Source organism: Lynx rufus, unplaced genomic scaffold (assembly GCF_022079265.1).
Source record: "Lynx rufus isolate CCGP_SWC_20201006 ecotype Redwood Valley unplaced genomic scaffold, mLynRuf1.p SCAF_3, whole genome shotgun sequence".
Classification (NCBI taxonomy): Eukaryota; Metazoa; Chordata; class Mammalia; order Carnivora; family Felidae; genus Lynx; species Lynx rufus.
This window is the reverse complement of record NW_025814845.1, coordinates 55,556,209-55,572,728: the sequence shown is the minus strand read 5'-3', so window position 1 is coordinate 55,572,728 and position 16,520 is coordinate 55,556,209. Positions and strand designations below refer to the sequence as shown.

General features: G+C 38.0%; 1 protein-coding gene across 1 annotated transcript in view; it reads left to right on the top strand.

Annotated features, from left to right (window-relative positions):
* Positions 1–16,520, top strand: part of ADAMTS3 (ADAM metallopeptidase with thrombospondin type 1 motif 3) — a 262,254-nt gene that overhangs the window by 99,472 nt on the left and 146,262 nt on the right. The window contains exon 4 of the mRNA XM_047092005.1: positions 16,352–16,508. Within this exon, the coding sequence (XP_046947961.1) occupies positions 16,352–16,508 (157 nt within the window). The remainder of the gene's footprint in view (positions 1–16,351; positions 16,509–16,520) is intronic.

Genomic DNA, 16,520 nt, shown 5'->3' with positions numbered 1-16,520 from the left:
AATGCATCCATTCATTGCACAATCATGGAGCACCTCCTCAATGCCATGTACTGTCTTAAAAGAACAGACTGCCAATTAGAAGTTTCGAAAGTTAACATATAATTTGAACAGAGTTGATATAACTATCCACAGTTTAAGCAGAAGGTAGAGTTTGCTCTTTCTGAACTATGAAATGTATTTCTCTTTATTCTTTGAACAGGGAAAGAAGTTTATCTTTATTTATACATATTCAATGTTGAAAAATTCAGTACATAAATATAACTTCAGTTGACATGTTGATCTATAGTCAGCACTCATTATTCATACACTGCATATTTGCAAATTTGCTTACCTGCTAATATTTACTTGTAGCACCAGAGTCAACACTTGGGTGTTTTTGTCATTATTCATGGACATGCACAGAGCAGCAGAAATTTTGAATTGCCCAAATGTGCATGTTCCTAGCTGAGGTCAAACAAGGTAACTCTCTGCCTTCTTGTTTCAACTCTCTTACTGTAGCAAGTATCATTTTTGTGGTTTACTTAGTGCCACATTTTTTGCAGTTTTGTGTTTTTTTTTTTTATTGGTGATTTTACTGTTTGAAATGATCCCCAAGTGTAGTGTTGAAGTGCTGTCTGATATTCTTAAGCACAAGAAAGCCATGATGTGCCTCATGGATAAAATATATTCATTAAGCTTTGTTCAGGCATGAATTATAATGCTTTTGACTGAGAGCTCCATGTTAGTGAATCAACAATATATTTAAATAAGTTATCTTTAAACAGAAACACATTGAAAGTAGAGTTACATATTGTTTGCTTGATGAAAATGTTGTGACCAGGGACTTTCAGGAATTGAACCCTATATTTCCCCTAGGAGCAATGGTTCAGCATTTGCTAGTTCAGTGTTCATTTGTTCTTTATAAAATGAAACTACTATGAATAATTAGAATAGACTGTGTGTCTTTTAAGGGGTTTTTATATCCATATGTACACATGATTTTTAAAAACTAAAATAAAGTAGAGCAAACTATCGATGGCATTTTGCTATTTCCTAAACATTAGAGTTCAGCATCTTTTCATGGCAGTATAAATGTATGAAGAAAATTTTAATGTGGCTGTGCCATAATTGAAATATATAATCTTTATTGTTCCACTTGGTACATATAAATTTAAATTCCTACAAGTGGAGATGCCAAGTCAAAGGATATATGCATTTTTGGGAATTTCGATCCACATCATCAAACTATCCTCCTAAAAGGCTGCAATAATTCATAATTCCAATACTAATGTTTAAGAATGTTTGTTTCTCCATAACTTTGAAGAACTGGGGATTATCTTTCTTTTAAATCTTTGCCAGTCATAAAGAAATTAATGGGGGCCACCTTAGAATTCTGCCTTGCCATGGGACCCAACCTCAGCGTGTATGAGTTAGTTGGTCTACAGCCGAACTACAGGATTTGCATTCCTTACGGATCTGAGATCTTCTTTTACTCTGTAAGGGTAGAAAGAACATCAGGTTAGGAGTTGAAAGATATGAGTTAAAGCCTTAGCTGTGCCACTCACTGTATATATGACTTCGGGCATGTCATTTAACTTCAGTCCTAGTGTCTAAATAGCACAAGAAGGTTTTAAAGATTGAGCAAATAAACGAGGAATGGGCTATATAAGTTTAAATTGGCATTGTTATCACCGTTATACCACCATATATGTGGACTTCAAACACGTAGGTGCATAACTAACTTTTCTTGGGGTACTCCATCCCTGCTGAATGGATGTGAGGCTCCATTTGTTTGTAGCCTGTCAATCTCAGAATGCAGACCAGCATTAGTCTCTTTACTCTGTCTTTTTTTTTTTTTAATTTTTTTTTCAACGTTTATTTATTTTTGGGACAGAGAGAGACAGAGCATGAACAGGGGAGGGGCAGAGAGAGGGAGACACAGAATCGGAAACAGGCTCCAGGCTCTGAGCCATCAGCCCAGAGCCTGACGCGGGGCTCGAACTCACACACCGCGAGATCGTGACCTGGCTGAAGTCGGACGCTTAACCGACTGCGCCACCCAGGCGCCCCTTTACTCTGTCTTAAAGTGGCTAAAGATTAGGATGTGCTCAGGTTTGAAGGCAGAGGCTTGCCATCTGTATTTGATAGTTGGCATGTATGGCCAGCTACTCTTTCACTAGGATTTCACCCTCCTTAATAGTCCAGTTGATTGATGTACAGAATAGTAGTAGGAAGCTAGAGAACCCAGCCATTCTATAAAAAATATGCTCTGTTGTTGAAAAGAATTTTTTTTGTCTAATCCCAACTCGCATATCTGTGATTTACATTTACAATTTAAAAAGAATAAAAAGCATCAATCGGCTGGCATACATAATGGAAAGCACACCTCTTGTTCTTTAGAAATTTTGTAAGAAATAACAACTACAAATGCTTGGAAAATCGTTTATACGTAAGCATACTATTTAGCAAAGATTGTGACATTAAGAGACATATTTTAATGACAGCTCATAACTTCAATAAATTTTGTTATAGAATGATACAATGTTTGTGTGATATCACATTTTTTTCATATAGCACAGGTGTGGGAAGAAAGATTCAGGAGGATGAAATAAAATGTGTGAAACTCTGGACTCTGTGCCTGACACACGTTAGATCAACAAATGGAGCTATTCAAAACAACAAATGCTTTTGCCTCATTTTCAATGTGCCAGCGTTAATGCTGAGTTTGAAGCCAGGTATAACTTTTTGGACAGATAAGCTTTCTCCTTTTCTTGAAATGATACATATTAGCTAATGCTTCATCTCCGAGCAAGAACATTAGAAGAAACTCAGGATAGGAGGGGAGGGCAGTAGAGCAAGTGTAAATTCAGAGTGAAGGAGAGAACTAGAAAAAAATCCTTATCCACAGAGCTTGATAGTGGGGATCTGCTACTGAACTAGCTGGAGAAATGCTTTAGCATTTTAATGTGACTTGCAGGCAGGGTGGGGCTTTTGATCAGGAGCTGACATTAATGATCAGGGTCAGCTGTGGTTAAAGCTTGTTTTTTCCATCATAAGAAGATCATCAGGGAAAAAAGTCAGTATATTTCAATACTGTAAACTGTTTTGGGCTGTTTCGGCCATTTGGCAGATCTATAAACAGAGTCGGGTTTCACTGAAAGAATGAGAACTGAGAAATATATGTTCCTTCGTTCCAGCTAAGGTGGCTGCTGTTCCAAAGGAGAACTAGTTTCTGTGTTAATTTCAAGAATTGGATCTTGTTATTTTTTTCCCTAAAAATATCACAAATACCGTAAATAAATATCCTAAAAAATATGAAATTTTGGCACTTACTTTCTCTTGGTGTAAGCTAAATATTATGATTATATAGAAAGTGTAAAAGAGCAGTTGCATTACTGGTTGTTGGTGCCATCGGTATGAAATAAAGTGGAAGGACGCAAGGCGATTTCCAAGCTCACTCTCAGTTTCAAAGTTCTGTCATTTTTACTAGCTCTCTTTAATGCCTAAGTGTGATATTCTTTATTTAAATTTGTAATGAAGTAGAGTATCTGTCAGAGTCCTGGTAGGGAGCAGTGACATGCTGTAGGAGGTTTAAGTGAGAAGAGTTTCATAAAGGGACTCTTTAAAGAGGTACTGGCAGGGATAAGGGAACCAAGATGAGGCACCCAGAGCCTATCAAGAGCTGGGTGTTATTATTGTCCCAAGGCCACAAGGGGTAAGGCAGGGAAATGGTATTAGAATTGGGGCCACGGTAAAGGGTACCTGAGGGGTACCGCTGTCAGATCTGGGGTGTGGCAGGGATGGAAAATAAAGACAAATTCCTAACCTTTCTCTTCCATCATCTGACATGAAGGATGCTGGGGGAGGATATTACAGGCCAGTCTAAGAAGTGGCATATATCATTTTCGTCCACATTCCATTGGCTAGTATCTGGACATATCTAATTGCAGAGAAGGCTGGGGAATAGAGTTTTCCTGTGTGCCTAGAAATATGAATAAAACACAGGTACTTGTGAGTACCAGAAGCTTCTGCTATGAAGGGATCAAGAATGACTCCCCACTTTCTGACCAGAACACCTGGTGGATTGTGGTTGGTTAGGAAGCTATATTGGGCTTTTTTCTCATCTGTTGGTTACTTTATCCATAATAACTCTGGGCTTTTTTCTGTCATTACTACTTGCTCTTCATAGGCTCTTTTTTGGTTATATTCAATATATACACACCTTCTAGATTTTTCCCATTTCCCTCTGTTGGAATAGCACTATTCCTTTACCCTGCTTTATTTTCTTCACAGCACTTTTCACTATATTAAAATACATCATTTACTTACGTGTTTATTGTTTTAACTAGTATTTTAAGCTTTATGGGGTGGTGACTTTGTCATATTCCTCACTATATCCCCAGTTCCTTGGAACAGTGAATGACCCTTAGTAGGGACCCGAAAATTATTGTGCAGAGGAAGGATCACAGGATTCCATGAGTCACTGTAGCCATTGGGCCATAATTCTCCTTTCTAGTCTTATTTATATGCCTGATGGGTGTTCTATTTGTATCACTTTTGTTTCTCTCCTTACAACTTTCCCTTTGTTCTCTTTAGATTGATTTATATTTTGCCTTATGGGTATACTGGCTAGTCTGATAAGAGATTTCATTGAATAAACCAGAAACCATCCTAAAGTCTTACCAGTCCATGTTCTATTTCTAAATTCCTGTGTATGTTCTCGGGTTTCTGTCTAATTGGTTACTCTTTATTTGTTGCTGATGCCTTCCAATTTCCTTTGCTATTGTTCCCACTCAATTCCTGTTAATAATCTCTTACCTCATCTCAGGACTCACCTTCTTTTCCTGCCAGACTTTTCCCTTGTGTTCTTGTAACAGTTTTGGACGCTTTGTCTCTATCACCCAACCTTCCCTCTCTTTGCTACACAACCTTGTGTAAACACTCAAAAATACTCTGTAAGGATCAAGTGTTTGTTTTGTTCCCTGGGTGTTCTACGTCTGTCTTAACTCCTTTCTTCCAGCTTTCCATTGTTGTGTACCAAACCACCCAAATTTAGGGTGTCAAATAACAACTATTTTATTATGTTCATGGATTTTGTGTGTTAGGAATTCAAAGAGGGCCAGTGTGGATGATTTATCTTTGCTCCAGAATTCTGGGTCCTCATCCGGGAACGCTCAAAAGACAGGAGTGAGTTGAGTGGCTGAGCGTTGGGATGCGATGGAACTGGTCTTCAATCACGTGTCTGGTGGCTAGGCTGAGTGATACGCAGGCTTGGACTGTTACCAGAGTGCCTGCACATGGCCTCTTCATATGGCTCGGACTTCTCAGTGTGGCAGCTGGATCTGAGAGGGAACATGCGGGGAGAGAGTGTTCCATGGGCCTGAGGCAGAAGCTGCAAGTCTTCTCCCTGGCTGGGCTTAGAAATCATGCAATGACATCTTTACCACATCATTTTAATTACTAGTCAGAAAAGCTGGCCTGGATTCAAGGGGAGGGTAGTTAAACTCTACCTCTTGATAGGAAGTGTCAAGGTCATACTGACAAAATCAGTGTGGGATGGAAGATTGTGTTGTAGGCCATCTTTGGAAAATAAAATCTGCCACATTGACCTATGTCTGACTCATGGGTTTTCCTTTGTTTAACTCGATGAGATTGAAATGACCCAAGACCTTGTTACTCAAAGTATTATACAGCGGCCGGAAGCCTCAACATCACCTGGGACTTTATTAGAAATACAGACTCTGAGAGTACTGAATCAGAATCTGCCTTGACAAGATCTCAGGTGATTCATTTACATTTTAAAGTTTAAGAAACACTTCCCTAGGAGGCATTGACCATGATGTGGGTTTACCAGTATTCACCCAATGGCAGAAAAATAGCAAGTGCTGAAGGAATAGTTGAACGGATCTGGATTGAACTCCTATTTACAAGCAGAATTTCTATACTTTACATTATACCTGTTGTTACTAATTTTCACATTATTAATGTTAATTGTAACCTTGCTTATCTTTTCAGAAACAGTCAGTACATCTTCAATATGTGTCCTCAAAACAGAGTATATACAATCCTAGCTTTAATAATTAATCTCCTTGACTCGAGGTTTGGAATGATTATGTATTTTGGTATAAATTATAATGCTATTTCTAAGATCAAAAAGTTAGTTTCTTTTGGATTTTGCATTTCCTTTGAACTATTTTTTAATTGTTGAATTTACAAAGCTTTTTCTCTTCTGTGACATTAGTAGATATTTATTTTCTACTAAATGAAAGAATATACTTTTTACTTGTTTCTTTTAACTGTTAATTTAAGACACCCTGACTTATGCTGCAAATTTCTTAAAAACCTGAGAAATGTATACATATTTTATTGTATCTTTAGTAGATGACTATTATGTATTTTAATTATAACAGTGTTCATTTCATGGATTCCATTTACTCATGTTTCCTTTAAATAGTCATCTTCTTAAAATTTGTTTTAGCATAAGGGAATAAATATCCAGAAATTCATTTTGATTGGCACATTATTTTTTAAAGCAGTTTTTCTCAAACTATAATTTCCAGACTACTACTATTTGCAGGATCTGAAGTGCTTGTTAAAATTGCAGATTTCTGATCTCCATCCCAGTCCTTTTGAATCAGACTCTCTGGGTTGGAACATGGAAAGTCTCTGAGGTTGGGACCTAATTTCTTTGGCACACTGAAGTTTGCGACCTACTTTACATTAGTCTTATAATCATATTTTAAGTTATTTATCATGGGAATAAGTGGGTCTTGGGATGTTGGCAGGGAAGAGCCTTTCAAATTCCCATCTCTAGCATTGGAAGATCATTTAATTGGAGATCATTTTAAAGATTATCTAGGAAGACTCATCATTTTTCAGATTCTGAAACTGAGCTCCAGAGAGCTTAAATGGCTTTTCAAAAGTCATACTAGTTAGTAGCAAAGCTATGGCCAGAACCCAAATCTTGTCAGCCACACTAGGTTCCTTCTTTACTCTAAGACAAGGTAGGTTCATCTTATCTTTAAGCCTAGTGGTTAGGCATATTGGTGGGTTAATGGCAAGGTCATAAAGGAAATCCTGAGCATTTGGTCAGAGAGGTCAGTTTTCTGAACTGCCCATGTTAATAAAATGAATGTTTGCAGTCTTTGATTTTATCAGGGCTTTTTAGTCACCTTTTTTTTTTTTTTAATTCTTTTTTAGCATTTTTCTTGTATGTCCTTGGAAACTTCATCATGACCTGGGAAAATTACTAGATAAAATGCCTTAACATGAAAAATCAACACGAAAAACTAAATCAGATAAACTAGGGGGTAATTTATTCTCTTTATGAAGAGGAATGAATCTTTTCTTTAAGTGAATACAGTATTTTATATGCCAGAGAGTCCATAAATGTCAAACACTTATGAAAACCATTTTACTAGAGATTTTTAAGACTTTCTGAAAGTGAGGATCAGGGAAACTTTCCTCCCACCCATCTTGAAATTCAATCCCCTTCACAGCCTTCTCCCTCTTCCCTTTTGTACCCCATCCTTTCCCTCTGTAATTGTGTTAGCATAGTAGCTACGGGTGAGTCATCATACACCCACTTTCTTTTTACATTGTTCAATCCCTACGTTGACTTTTAAATTCCAAAAGGTACTTAAGAGTGTTGCGTGATGTTAGTTTTTCAGTTTCCTTCCACAAAAGAAAAATTCAACTGTTTTTTTTTAACATTTTTGGATATTTTACTTTTATCAATATGTAGCACCAAACTTATTATGACTGCTGTACATCTGTAGCAGCATATTTGTGAAATATTGGATAATGCTAACCACTGTTGACTAGTTCCATAATATACAGTGTTAATGAAATAAAAATGAGCCAGTTTCTCAGAAGAAGTAAAACTGTTCCTGTTACTAAAATCTGAGAGATTTTTTTTTTCTAGTTTCTCACATAGCATAGCAAACAATATATGGTACTGAAAGAGGTCCTCACCAACAAACATGCTGTTATTACAATAATGAACTTCTTAAGGCATTTCTGCATAATCTACTTCACAACAGGTTGATGTTTTAACACTTTGCATAGTTTAATGAAAACAGTTTTATTAGGGGCCCAAATACCTATGCCCTGGCTTAACGGAAGCAGGAGCTGGTAGTGGAGATTAGAGCAAATAAGAGGAACTAGACTGAGTACAGAAAATCCTTTAGTCTTCAGGAAATCTTCCTAGAATTTTATTTCTTGCAACCTAGATTTTGATAAGAATCGGGCAACAGAGGGTTGGAGGTTATGTTTTTTTAGGTGAAGAACTGAAATGATTATATCTAGTGTTGTTGGTTAAGGTTAGATCCATTTGCTTTAGCAGTTAATTGAATCAGTGTTAATTAATTGGGTCAAGGTGGTGTGATTTTTTTTTCTTTTTAATTTAGGACTCCAATCATTATACTTGCCTGAATGGACAACCTACTCCCTTCCTTCATAGAGGAGATTCTGCAAATATACATTTTATCTTAGCAATTTGTAGGGGATTATGTTAAATGTTGTTGGGATTCAGAAGTCATCCAGGAGGATCATTGTTGAATGAAATGCCAGCCAAACTCAAATATAAACCGGGGATTTAATCAGATTTATAGATATTTTGATTCAGCTGACACCTTACTCAGCATCTCTTAATTTCCAGGCATTTGCACAGTTAACATAAATAATTATAATAAAAGATTGACAGTGATAAGTACTTTAGAAATACAGATAAAATGCTGGACTCCAAAAAGAGTAAAAATTAATTCTGGCTTTAGAATAGGTGAGGACTTCATGGATATCAATGACATGGCTTGGGGGATATTTTAGCTACTTCTTAATTTTCGTAAACTCTCTCCCAATGCATCCCAAATAATTAAGTTTCTTTAATGTAAGAAAGAAATGCTGTCTTTGGTTACCAAATACAGCTTTGAATCAGTTCTACTCACTGTTTTCTTGCTTTTCTCAGCTATTTTGTTTTCTTCAATGCCTTCTTTGTAGAAATTTGGGGGATCATTGAGACACCCCCTTGAAATTCAGGAAAGATTTGGAAATCATCTTCATGTAATGACATCTGTCCATTCCAATGAAAAAATGAAACCAGGCAATGTGTCTATGGGTACACTAAGAAAATAAATATTGGAGGAACCAACAGAGTGAAGTGGGAGTCTCAAAATGTGTTTTCAAGGAAACTTAGTGAGTTAAGATGGAGTTGTTGTACCACTAAGGTATAAGGATAGTCTTTTTTGAACATCGTATTTCCACTTATTCTCTCTCACATACATACACATGCAACATTAATATAAAATTTTCTCAGTGCCTCTTCTAGACATTTAACTTAAGCTAAGTTTAAACTAGTCTAAAACTTAATAGACCTTAAAAAGGCAAAAAACAAAACACAATAGACATTTGAAACTAATTGCTTGTCTATGCTATGACCTAGTATAAGATGGAGGCAAATTTAGCACAGAATAATGGATTTTGGTTGACTTCAGCTTCAATAATATAGTATTTGGCATATGTTTCCTGGCATCCCCCAGAATCTATCAGGCCCTACTCTCCTTCCTTAGTAGATTCAAGAACCATTGTAGTCAAGCAGTATTTAAGTGTCACAATTAAAAATTCCATAGCATAAGTTTTTTTAGATTATCTGACCCAGTTTTCAAGAAAACCTTAGTAATTCCTGTTGGAACTCTTTAAAATATCTTTTATACTGATTTTTATTTTAAATCAAGTTAACACAATTTAGTCCTTTCTTTGTGACTGATGTTTGTTATTATTAACATATAGAGACTTGAGTTTTACATTTTTTTATTGGGCTTTATAGTTTACAAAGGGCATTCATAGACATTATCTCATCTGAAAGTCCCTGTACCCCACACCCCTTATTCTTGTTTGCCATTTATACAATGATGAGAATTAGGAAACCATCTAACCTGGTTTATTAGAACTGGGTGTCAAATATGGCCGTGAGGACCCCTCCTAGTGAGTAAGGAGTGTGGCCTTTGTGATAGCTGTTTCCATGCTCAGAGGCTCTTTGGCTTAATTCTGGATTCTTGGCAGTGTCTGTTGAGTGATGTAGCTGGAAGAGTTGACCAGATGAGAGGGGAATTATGCAGCTGGATTTTTAGCATAGATCATTGTTTTATAAATATCCCCTCCAAAATGCTGTCAAAGGGCCTGTGTGAAGACTTAATTAAAACAATAAAATGTGTTTAATATAATGTGCTTGATGCTGTACTAAACATAATAAATATTTTAAAAATTAATCTGTGTTAAAATTTGGAAAGTAGTTTGAGAACTACAATAAATATTTCCTGAATTGTTACATGGGACTAGAGAATGGTAAATGTGGAGGGCTATGTGTCATAAAGGGAAATTTACAAAATATTATCTTGATATCATACATCATTTAAGTAACATTAAAGATGGATTAGAAATGATTGCATCTGTTTAACAGAATCTTCCAGGACCATATGTCATCTTATGTGTGACATTTCTAAAAATTCCCACGTTATAATTTAAAAGTTGTAGATACCTGGCAGCAGGATACATAATACCAGTACTTAGAATGCCATGGTCTGAGACTTCATTTTATATATTGGGTTTTATTCCTTCAAGTCACTCTGTTGTGTTCTATTGCGAAATAAAACTAGGGATCTGAGAGCAGGAGTGCATTATTTAATATTGGGGCGTGACAGTGCATGGTCTTTGAGCTTCCAACAATGTTCATTGAATGCATGACTCCCTAAATGAATATATCAGTGGATAAAAGAGCCTTCAGTACTTAACTGTCAGTACTGATGATTTTTTGCTTGGGGTGACCTGGTCTAAACACACGAGTATTGGGACACCTGAGTGGCTCAGTCAGTCAAGTGTCCTGGTCTCAGGTTTTGGCTCAGGTCCTGATCTCAAGGTCATGAGGTAGAGCCCAGCATGGACTCCAGTGTGGAGCCTGCTTGGGATTCTCTCTCTCTCCCTCTGTACCTCCCCAGCTGGTGCACGCACGTACACTCTCCATATCTCAAAACAAAGCAGAAAAACAAGAAAAAAAAGTGAAAAGCATGAGTACTTTTTGAATAGTCACCCTATATTTCGTGAGAAAAAGTGAGAAGAATCAATATAGTGTGGTTGAGAAGCACAGCAGAAAAATCTACCCATAATGGCTCTGACTAGGATCTGAAATCTATGTGGTTTGACTGCTTGCTCTTCCATAACTCTTTGCAATACCTTTTCAGCCCCCACTACTCTAAATCAATATTTTTGTTTGTCTAGTTTCCTTCCCACAGTCTTCATTCTTTGTGCCTTCTTGACTGCAGTTACTTTTATTTTGATAACACTCTCACTTACTTAGATTCCCAGGACACAGTACTCTGTTTTTCTTCCCATCTCCTCTTGCCATTCCCTTTCAATGTCCTTCTAAGATGTTTTATTTTCACTTGCCCATTTCTTACATTAATTTCTTCTCCCACTCTCCCTCAAATATTAGGCACCTACTTTGACCCCGGCACTGTTCTGGGCCTAGGGAGGCAGCAGTGAATGGGACAAAGTCCATGCTTGATGAAGCTCATGATCTGAAAGGGTGACAGTCATCTAGGCTATGCTTTGTGGGAAAAACAGGATCAGCAAGGCCCATTGTGGCTAGAGTAGAGCCAGGCAGAAGAAATAAGGACACTGGCCCAGGATGTGGTGATGCCAAGAGCAGGGGAAGCCCAGCCGTCCTCATAAGGGGAGTCTGTGAAAGCAGAGGAACTTATGTTTTAAAAGGCACCAAGTATTTCTCCTGTAATTACTCATTCCTTTTTTCCCCCTTCTCTCCCCTGCTCTCCTTCCATTGCCACTTCTGCCACCTGGGCTTTTACTTAGCCCATGTTGCTTTCTTTCTAGCCTTTCTTCCCTCTGGCAGGTAATGGTCAGATCAGTCTTCCCAGGCCACTTTCTTCTCATCTGCTGATCAACCCGGGGTTGTGGTTGGTCTCCATTCTGCATGTTAAAGCTCAGACTTGAGGGGCCACCGTTCTCCACTGCATCATTTTCCAGAACTGCCCCACACAGACTCTAGTCTGAACAAGTGGGTTACTCACTGTTTTCAGGCATGTGTGGGGCCCTTGCACTTCAGAACCTTGCTCAAGCCTGAACTGTCTCACTTCTAGTGCCTTCTCTCAAACCACTGGCATGGCAGTCCTTGCACCTCTCAAAGACCACTACAAGTCTGGAAAGTTGTTAACCTTTTGCCTATACCATTCGTTCCTAGAATCTTTCATTAAAAAGTGTGTTGAAAATATGCTTTGTACTAGCAGTCGTGCTGGTGCTTATGGAGACCAAGATGAAAGAAGAGAGTCTGCCTCAGGAGCTGAGAGTGCTGTGGGGAGACAGAGGATAATAAATTTAACATTTAGGTAAAACGACCTGGAATTTGTGTTAAGGGTCATGAGAGAAAAGAACACACCTCTCCGGGTCAGAACGCTGGGCTAAGATGGGCCCTGATTTGGATGGGGGGTACCTAATGTAGGAAGGGGTAAGGAAGTCAGAAAGTGTAACATTTAAGCTGAGACTGGAGAATGAAAAATAGCCAGCTAAGGGAAGTATGATGTGGTGGAAGAGGAGCCTTCTAAGTAGAACCAAAACCATTTCAAAGGTCTGAGGCTGTGAAGAGCTTGGGAATATTGCAGGAGAAACGAAACTGAACAAAGGCCACGAAGGCTGGAGCATAGTAAGTCTGGTGAGAATGGCGCTGCGTGGGGTTGATGGCAGGACCAGATGATGCAGGCCTTGAAGGCCATGATAAGGAGTGTGGTTTTAAATGCAATGGGAAGCAATTGAAGTGTTTTAAGCAAATGCATGACATGATCTTATTTCAAGTTGAGATTGCCATCTGTTCATTAAAATCCATTTGTTTTTCTCCCTGGGCACACAACCAGATTCCATTCCTGGGTTCTCTTTGCAGTGGGCTTTAGGCCATGTGACTCTATCCTATACTTAGAAGTAAGTAGTAGTGGTGAATAGCTACGTGGTAAATAGTGGTGAATAGCCCCTCGACTAGGGCTAGTTCATAAAAACCTCCCATGTGGGCTCTTCAAGGTGTTTCCCTTCTGACTGGGCAAACTTGGGAGCCCACGTGGAAATGCTAGAACCACTGTCAGCCTGGACACCTGCAAGGCTATATGCAACAGAGTCCCCTCGCAGCTGACCTAGAACTGCCCCAAGCTTTTGTGTGAGCAAGAGTGAAGCACCTCATGTGTTGAGCCATTACACATTCTGTCCATTTGCTACCACATTCTGGTTTGTCTAAAATAATAGGATAGTGTGAAAGAGAAATTTTGGCTGTGGTGCTCTATGAGAATGTGAGACAGTGTGAACAATAGCAATGGCCTGAGTGAAGTCCCCATGGGGAATAGAGAGATTTCACTTGAAATAGATTTTAGATGATTTTGGGTATAGAATTAGCAGCTCCTACTGACAATTTGCTGTGTATAGTCAGCTTGTGGGGGGAAAAACACCTCACTTGATTTGACTTTCAAGTGTGATATTACTTATTTTTTGGACTTACTATAACCTACCTCACTGAATACCTTTAGGCATATATTTTATTCATTTGACTAGCTTGCCCTAAACTAGGGAGCAAACAGACCATGTCTTTGAGAAGTTTTTATTTACTATGGTGTCTAGTATAGTGCTTTAGATAAACTTCTTTTTTCATTAAACTTTGCTTAAGTTAATGAATGAAAGGGTAGGCCCTCCGAATTTTTGTCCATGGAGTTGTGTGACCCAGCATTGCCTTGTCATTGATGTCACCTCAGCCTGGCTTAAATTTTCATTGCCTTCTAAGGGAGAAGTTTAGCTGTATCAAATTTTTTGTGTTACCTGTATTTGCCCAGTGAGAAGGGAAACAGCATAAGGAAGCCCACATGGGAGGTTTTTATGCGCCAGCCCTGTTCTTGGTATTCACCACTACCACTGACTTTCCTGGGTAGGATACAGTAACATGGTTCACAGCCAACTGCAAAAAGAGAGCCAGGAAATGGGATCTGGCTTAGTGGGGGAAAGTAATATCACAGGGCCTGGGATTTGAATGTTTGCAGTAGAAGGTATGTAGAAATGTTTTTTAAAGGCATGTGAGCTAATCCTCACTGCCTCCCCATCACTTTCAAGTGTCCCCACCAGCTATTGCCCATTGCACAGAGTTGCTTCAGTGACCACTGTTTCCATCCTCAGTCAGGCACTCATCTGGGAGAATCATTATGATTTATGGAAAGTCTCAAGATAGGAGGCAGTTTCCGTAATCCAAATGAGCAATGATGAGGTCTGTAACTAAGAAAGTGGTGGTAGAAATAGAAGGATGGGATAAGGAACTCAGAAACTTTATAGAACATGGTGACTAGATGGATTTGGGGCAAAGAGAAGACTAGAACAAGGATGAATACTGAAGCCTCATGCTGATAAACCTCAATTTGTAAACTTAAATATATATCAAAAGACCAGTGTTTTCAAGATAAAGCCAGTTAATGCTGCCTACCACCAAAGGGTGGCATTAGCATTGAGACTGGACATTTAAGCCCAGGATGTGGTACTGCTGGTTGATGTGTTATATATTTACTGTGTTTGTGCTTAGTTGGGATGTGTTTTGTGAACATTACTAAACCATACATGCCTGCTAAGGACAAAAACAGTGATGTTGAAATTACTGGTAAAAAGAGATACAAGAATAGGACACCAATGCTAAATAGATTAAAATGACAATTGAAAATTGTGAGAAAATATTGGAAATAATATTCTACAGTAGGTAAAGATCTAATCAGGCCTCTTGTGAAAAACCCTGTATTTCACAGTACAGGAGTCGGGGAAGAGTAATTGACCAGATGAGAAAACAACTCCAAATATGGGAGTTGTGTTTGGAAGACCAGCATTACTATTGAAGGCCCATTAGCTCAGTGTTCTTTTTTAATGAAGGCTAGAAGTTTGTTCAAGAAGCTAAAGACTAAGCATGGTGAAGGAAGTGTGGTGATGTTTTCTTGTGAGACGTGGTCACATAGGTTCAAGGGCTGTTTGTGCATACCAGGAGGTGGTTGTTGATGTGTATGTGGGGACACCTTAGCTTCTAATATTTCCCTGTGAGGCTTACACAGGGGAAGGAGGGGACAGAGTGAACCAGGTAGAAGAAGTCAGAATGGAAACTGGGGAACAGAGTTGAATGCAATAGAAAAGCTACAGTCAGAGGCACGTTTGCTGAAAACAAATGCTATTTGTAGCATGTATCTACCTTTCATTTCTGTGTTGCTCAACAGAGAGTGATGGAGCCATTAGATCAACAGCTAGAGGGGATGAGAATCCATAAGGCCCCGCCTATGTTCTATGAGAGCCAATGATCCCATATTTGAAAATATAGAATAAGCTGCGAGCCTCAGATGAAAAATATGACTTACTTCTAGATCCAATGTATATTTCCAAAATAATTATAATTCCCACACCGACACATTATTTCTTCAACTTGGTTTTCAAATAAGTGTACTGAAATTTAAATTAATACTACCTATTAACGTATGACCTTTAAAGTAGAAATGTAAGCGGTAACTATTTGACTATAATGTGAACTTGACACCTAATGAAGCAGTTTCAGACAAAACCATCATTTCTATTCAGCTAGAGTACTGAATATAGTCCTGGTATTTTCTAAGTAAAAGGTGAAACAGTCAGAAAAAGACTAAATATTAGAGAGGTAGAAGGCAATGAATACAAGGATAACCTTTTTAGTATGGAAGGATGAAACTTGAGGAGGAAAAAACATGAGTAAAATCATCAAGTTAGATTAAGATAGGACAAATAGGAGTTAGTTCTTCTAATTAATAAATATTGGAAATGCAAGGTTTTTACTGAATCTTAAAGAGGCTATTTAAAGTGAGAAATACATTTATTTACTGAGTGCACTATGGAACTCATTCTTCTCATACCATAATGGTTTAGAAGGAAAATGTAAACGAGTTACAAAAAATGCTAAGCATGCACGTACAGCAGATTATTATGGGATATTAAGAGACGTTTCTTGAGTTTATTTCCCCTGTAAGATTTCTTTTAGAGACAAAATACCTGTAGAATATATAAATGCACTTCTTCTGCAGTCTGATGAAATTTGTATGTTGTGTAATTTTCTTTTCTTACCCTAAATTTCTTATCATACCTTATGTGAATTATTTTATTCTTGTCGTATATGAATTTCTGCCTTCTATGAATTACTTAACCATTTTAAATTTTTAGCCAAAAGTAGAAAGAAAAAGCATTCATTTTCACAAATTATATTCTTGCCATTTAAAAAGGTACTTGTGAGCTAAAGGTGGCAAATACTTCTTTTCAAAATTAACACATTTTATGCTTTCTCTAGGCTGGAATGATAAAAAGTGATAATGATGAGTATTTCATTGAGCCTTTGGAAAGAGGTAAGCAGATGGAAGAAGAAAAAGGAAGGATTCATGTTGTCTACAAGAGATCAGCAGTAGAACGGGCTCCTGTAAACATGTCGCATGACTGCTACTACGGAGGTAGGCATCTTT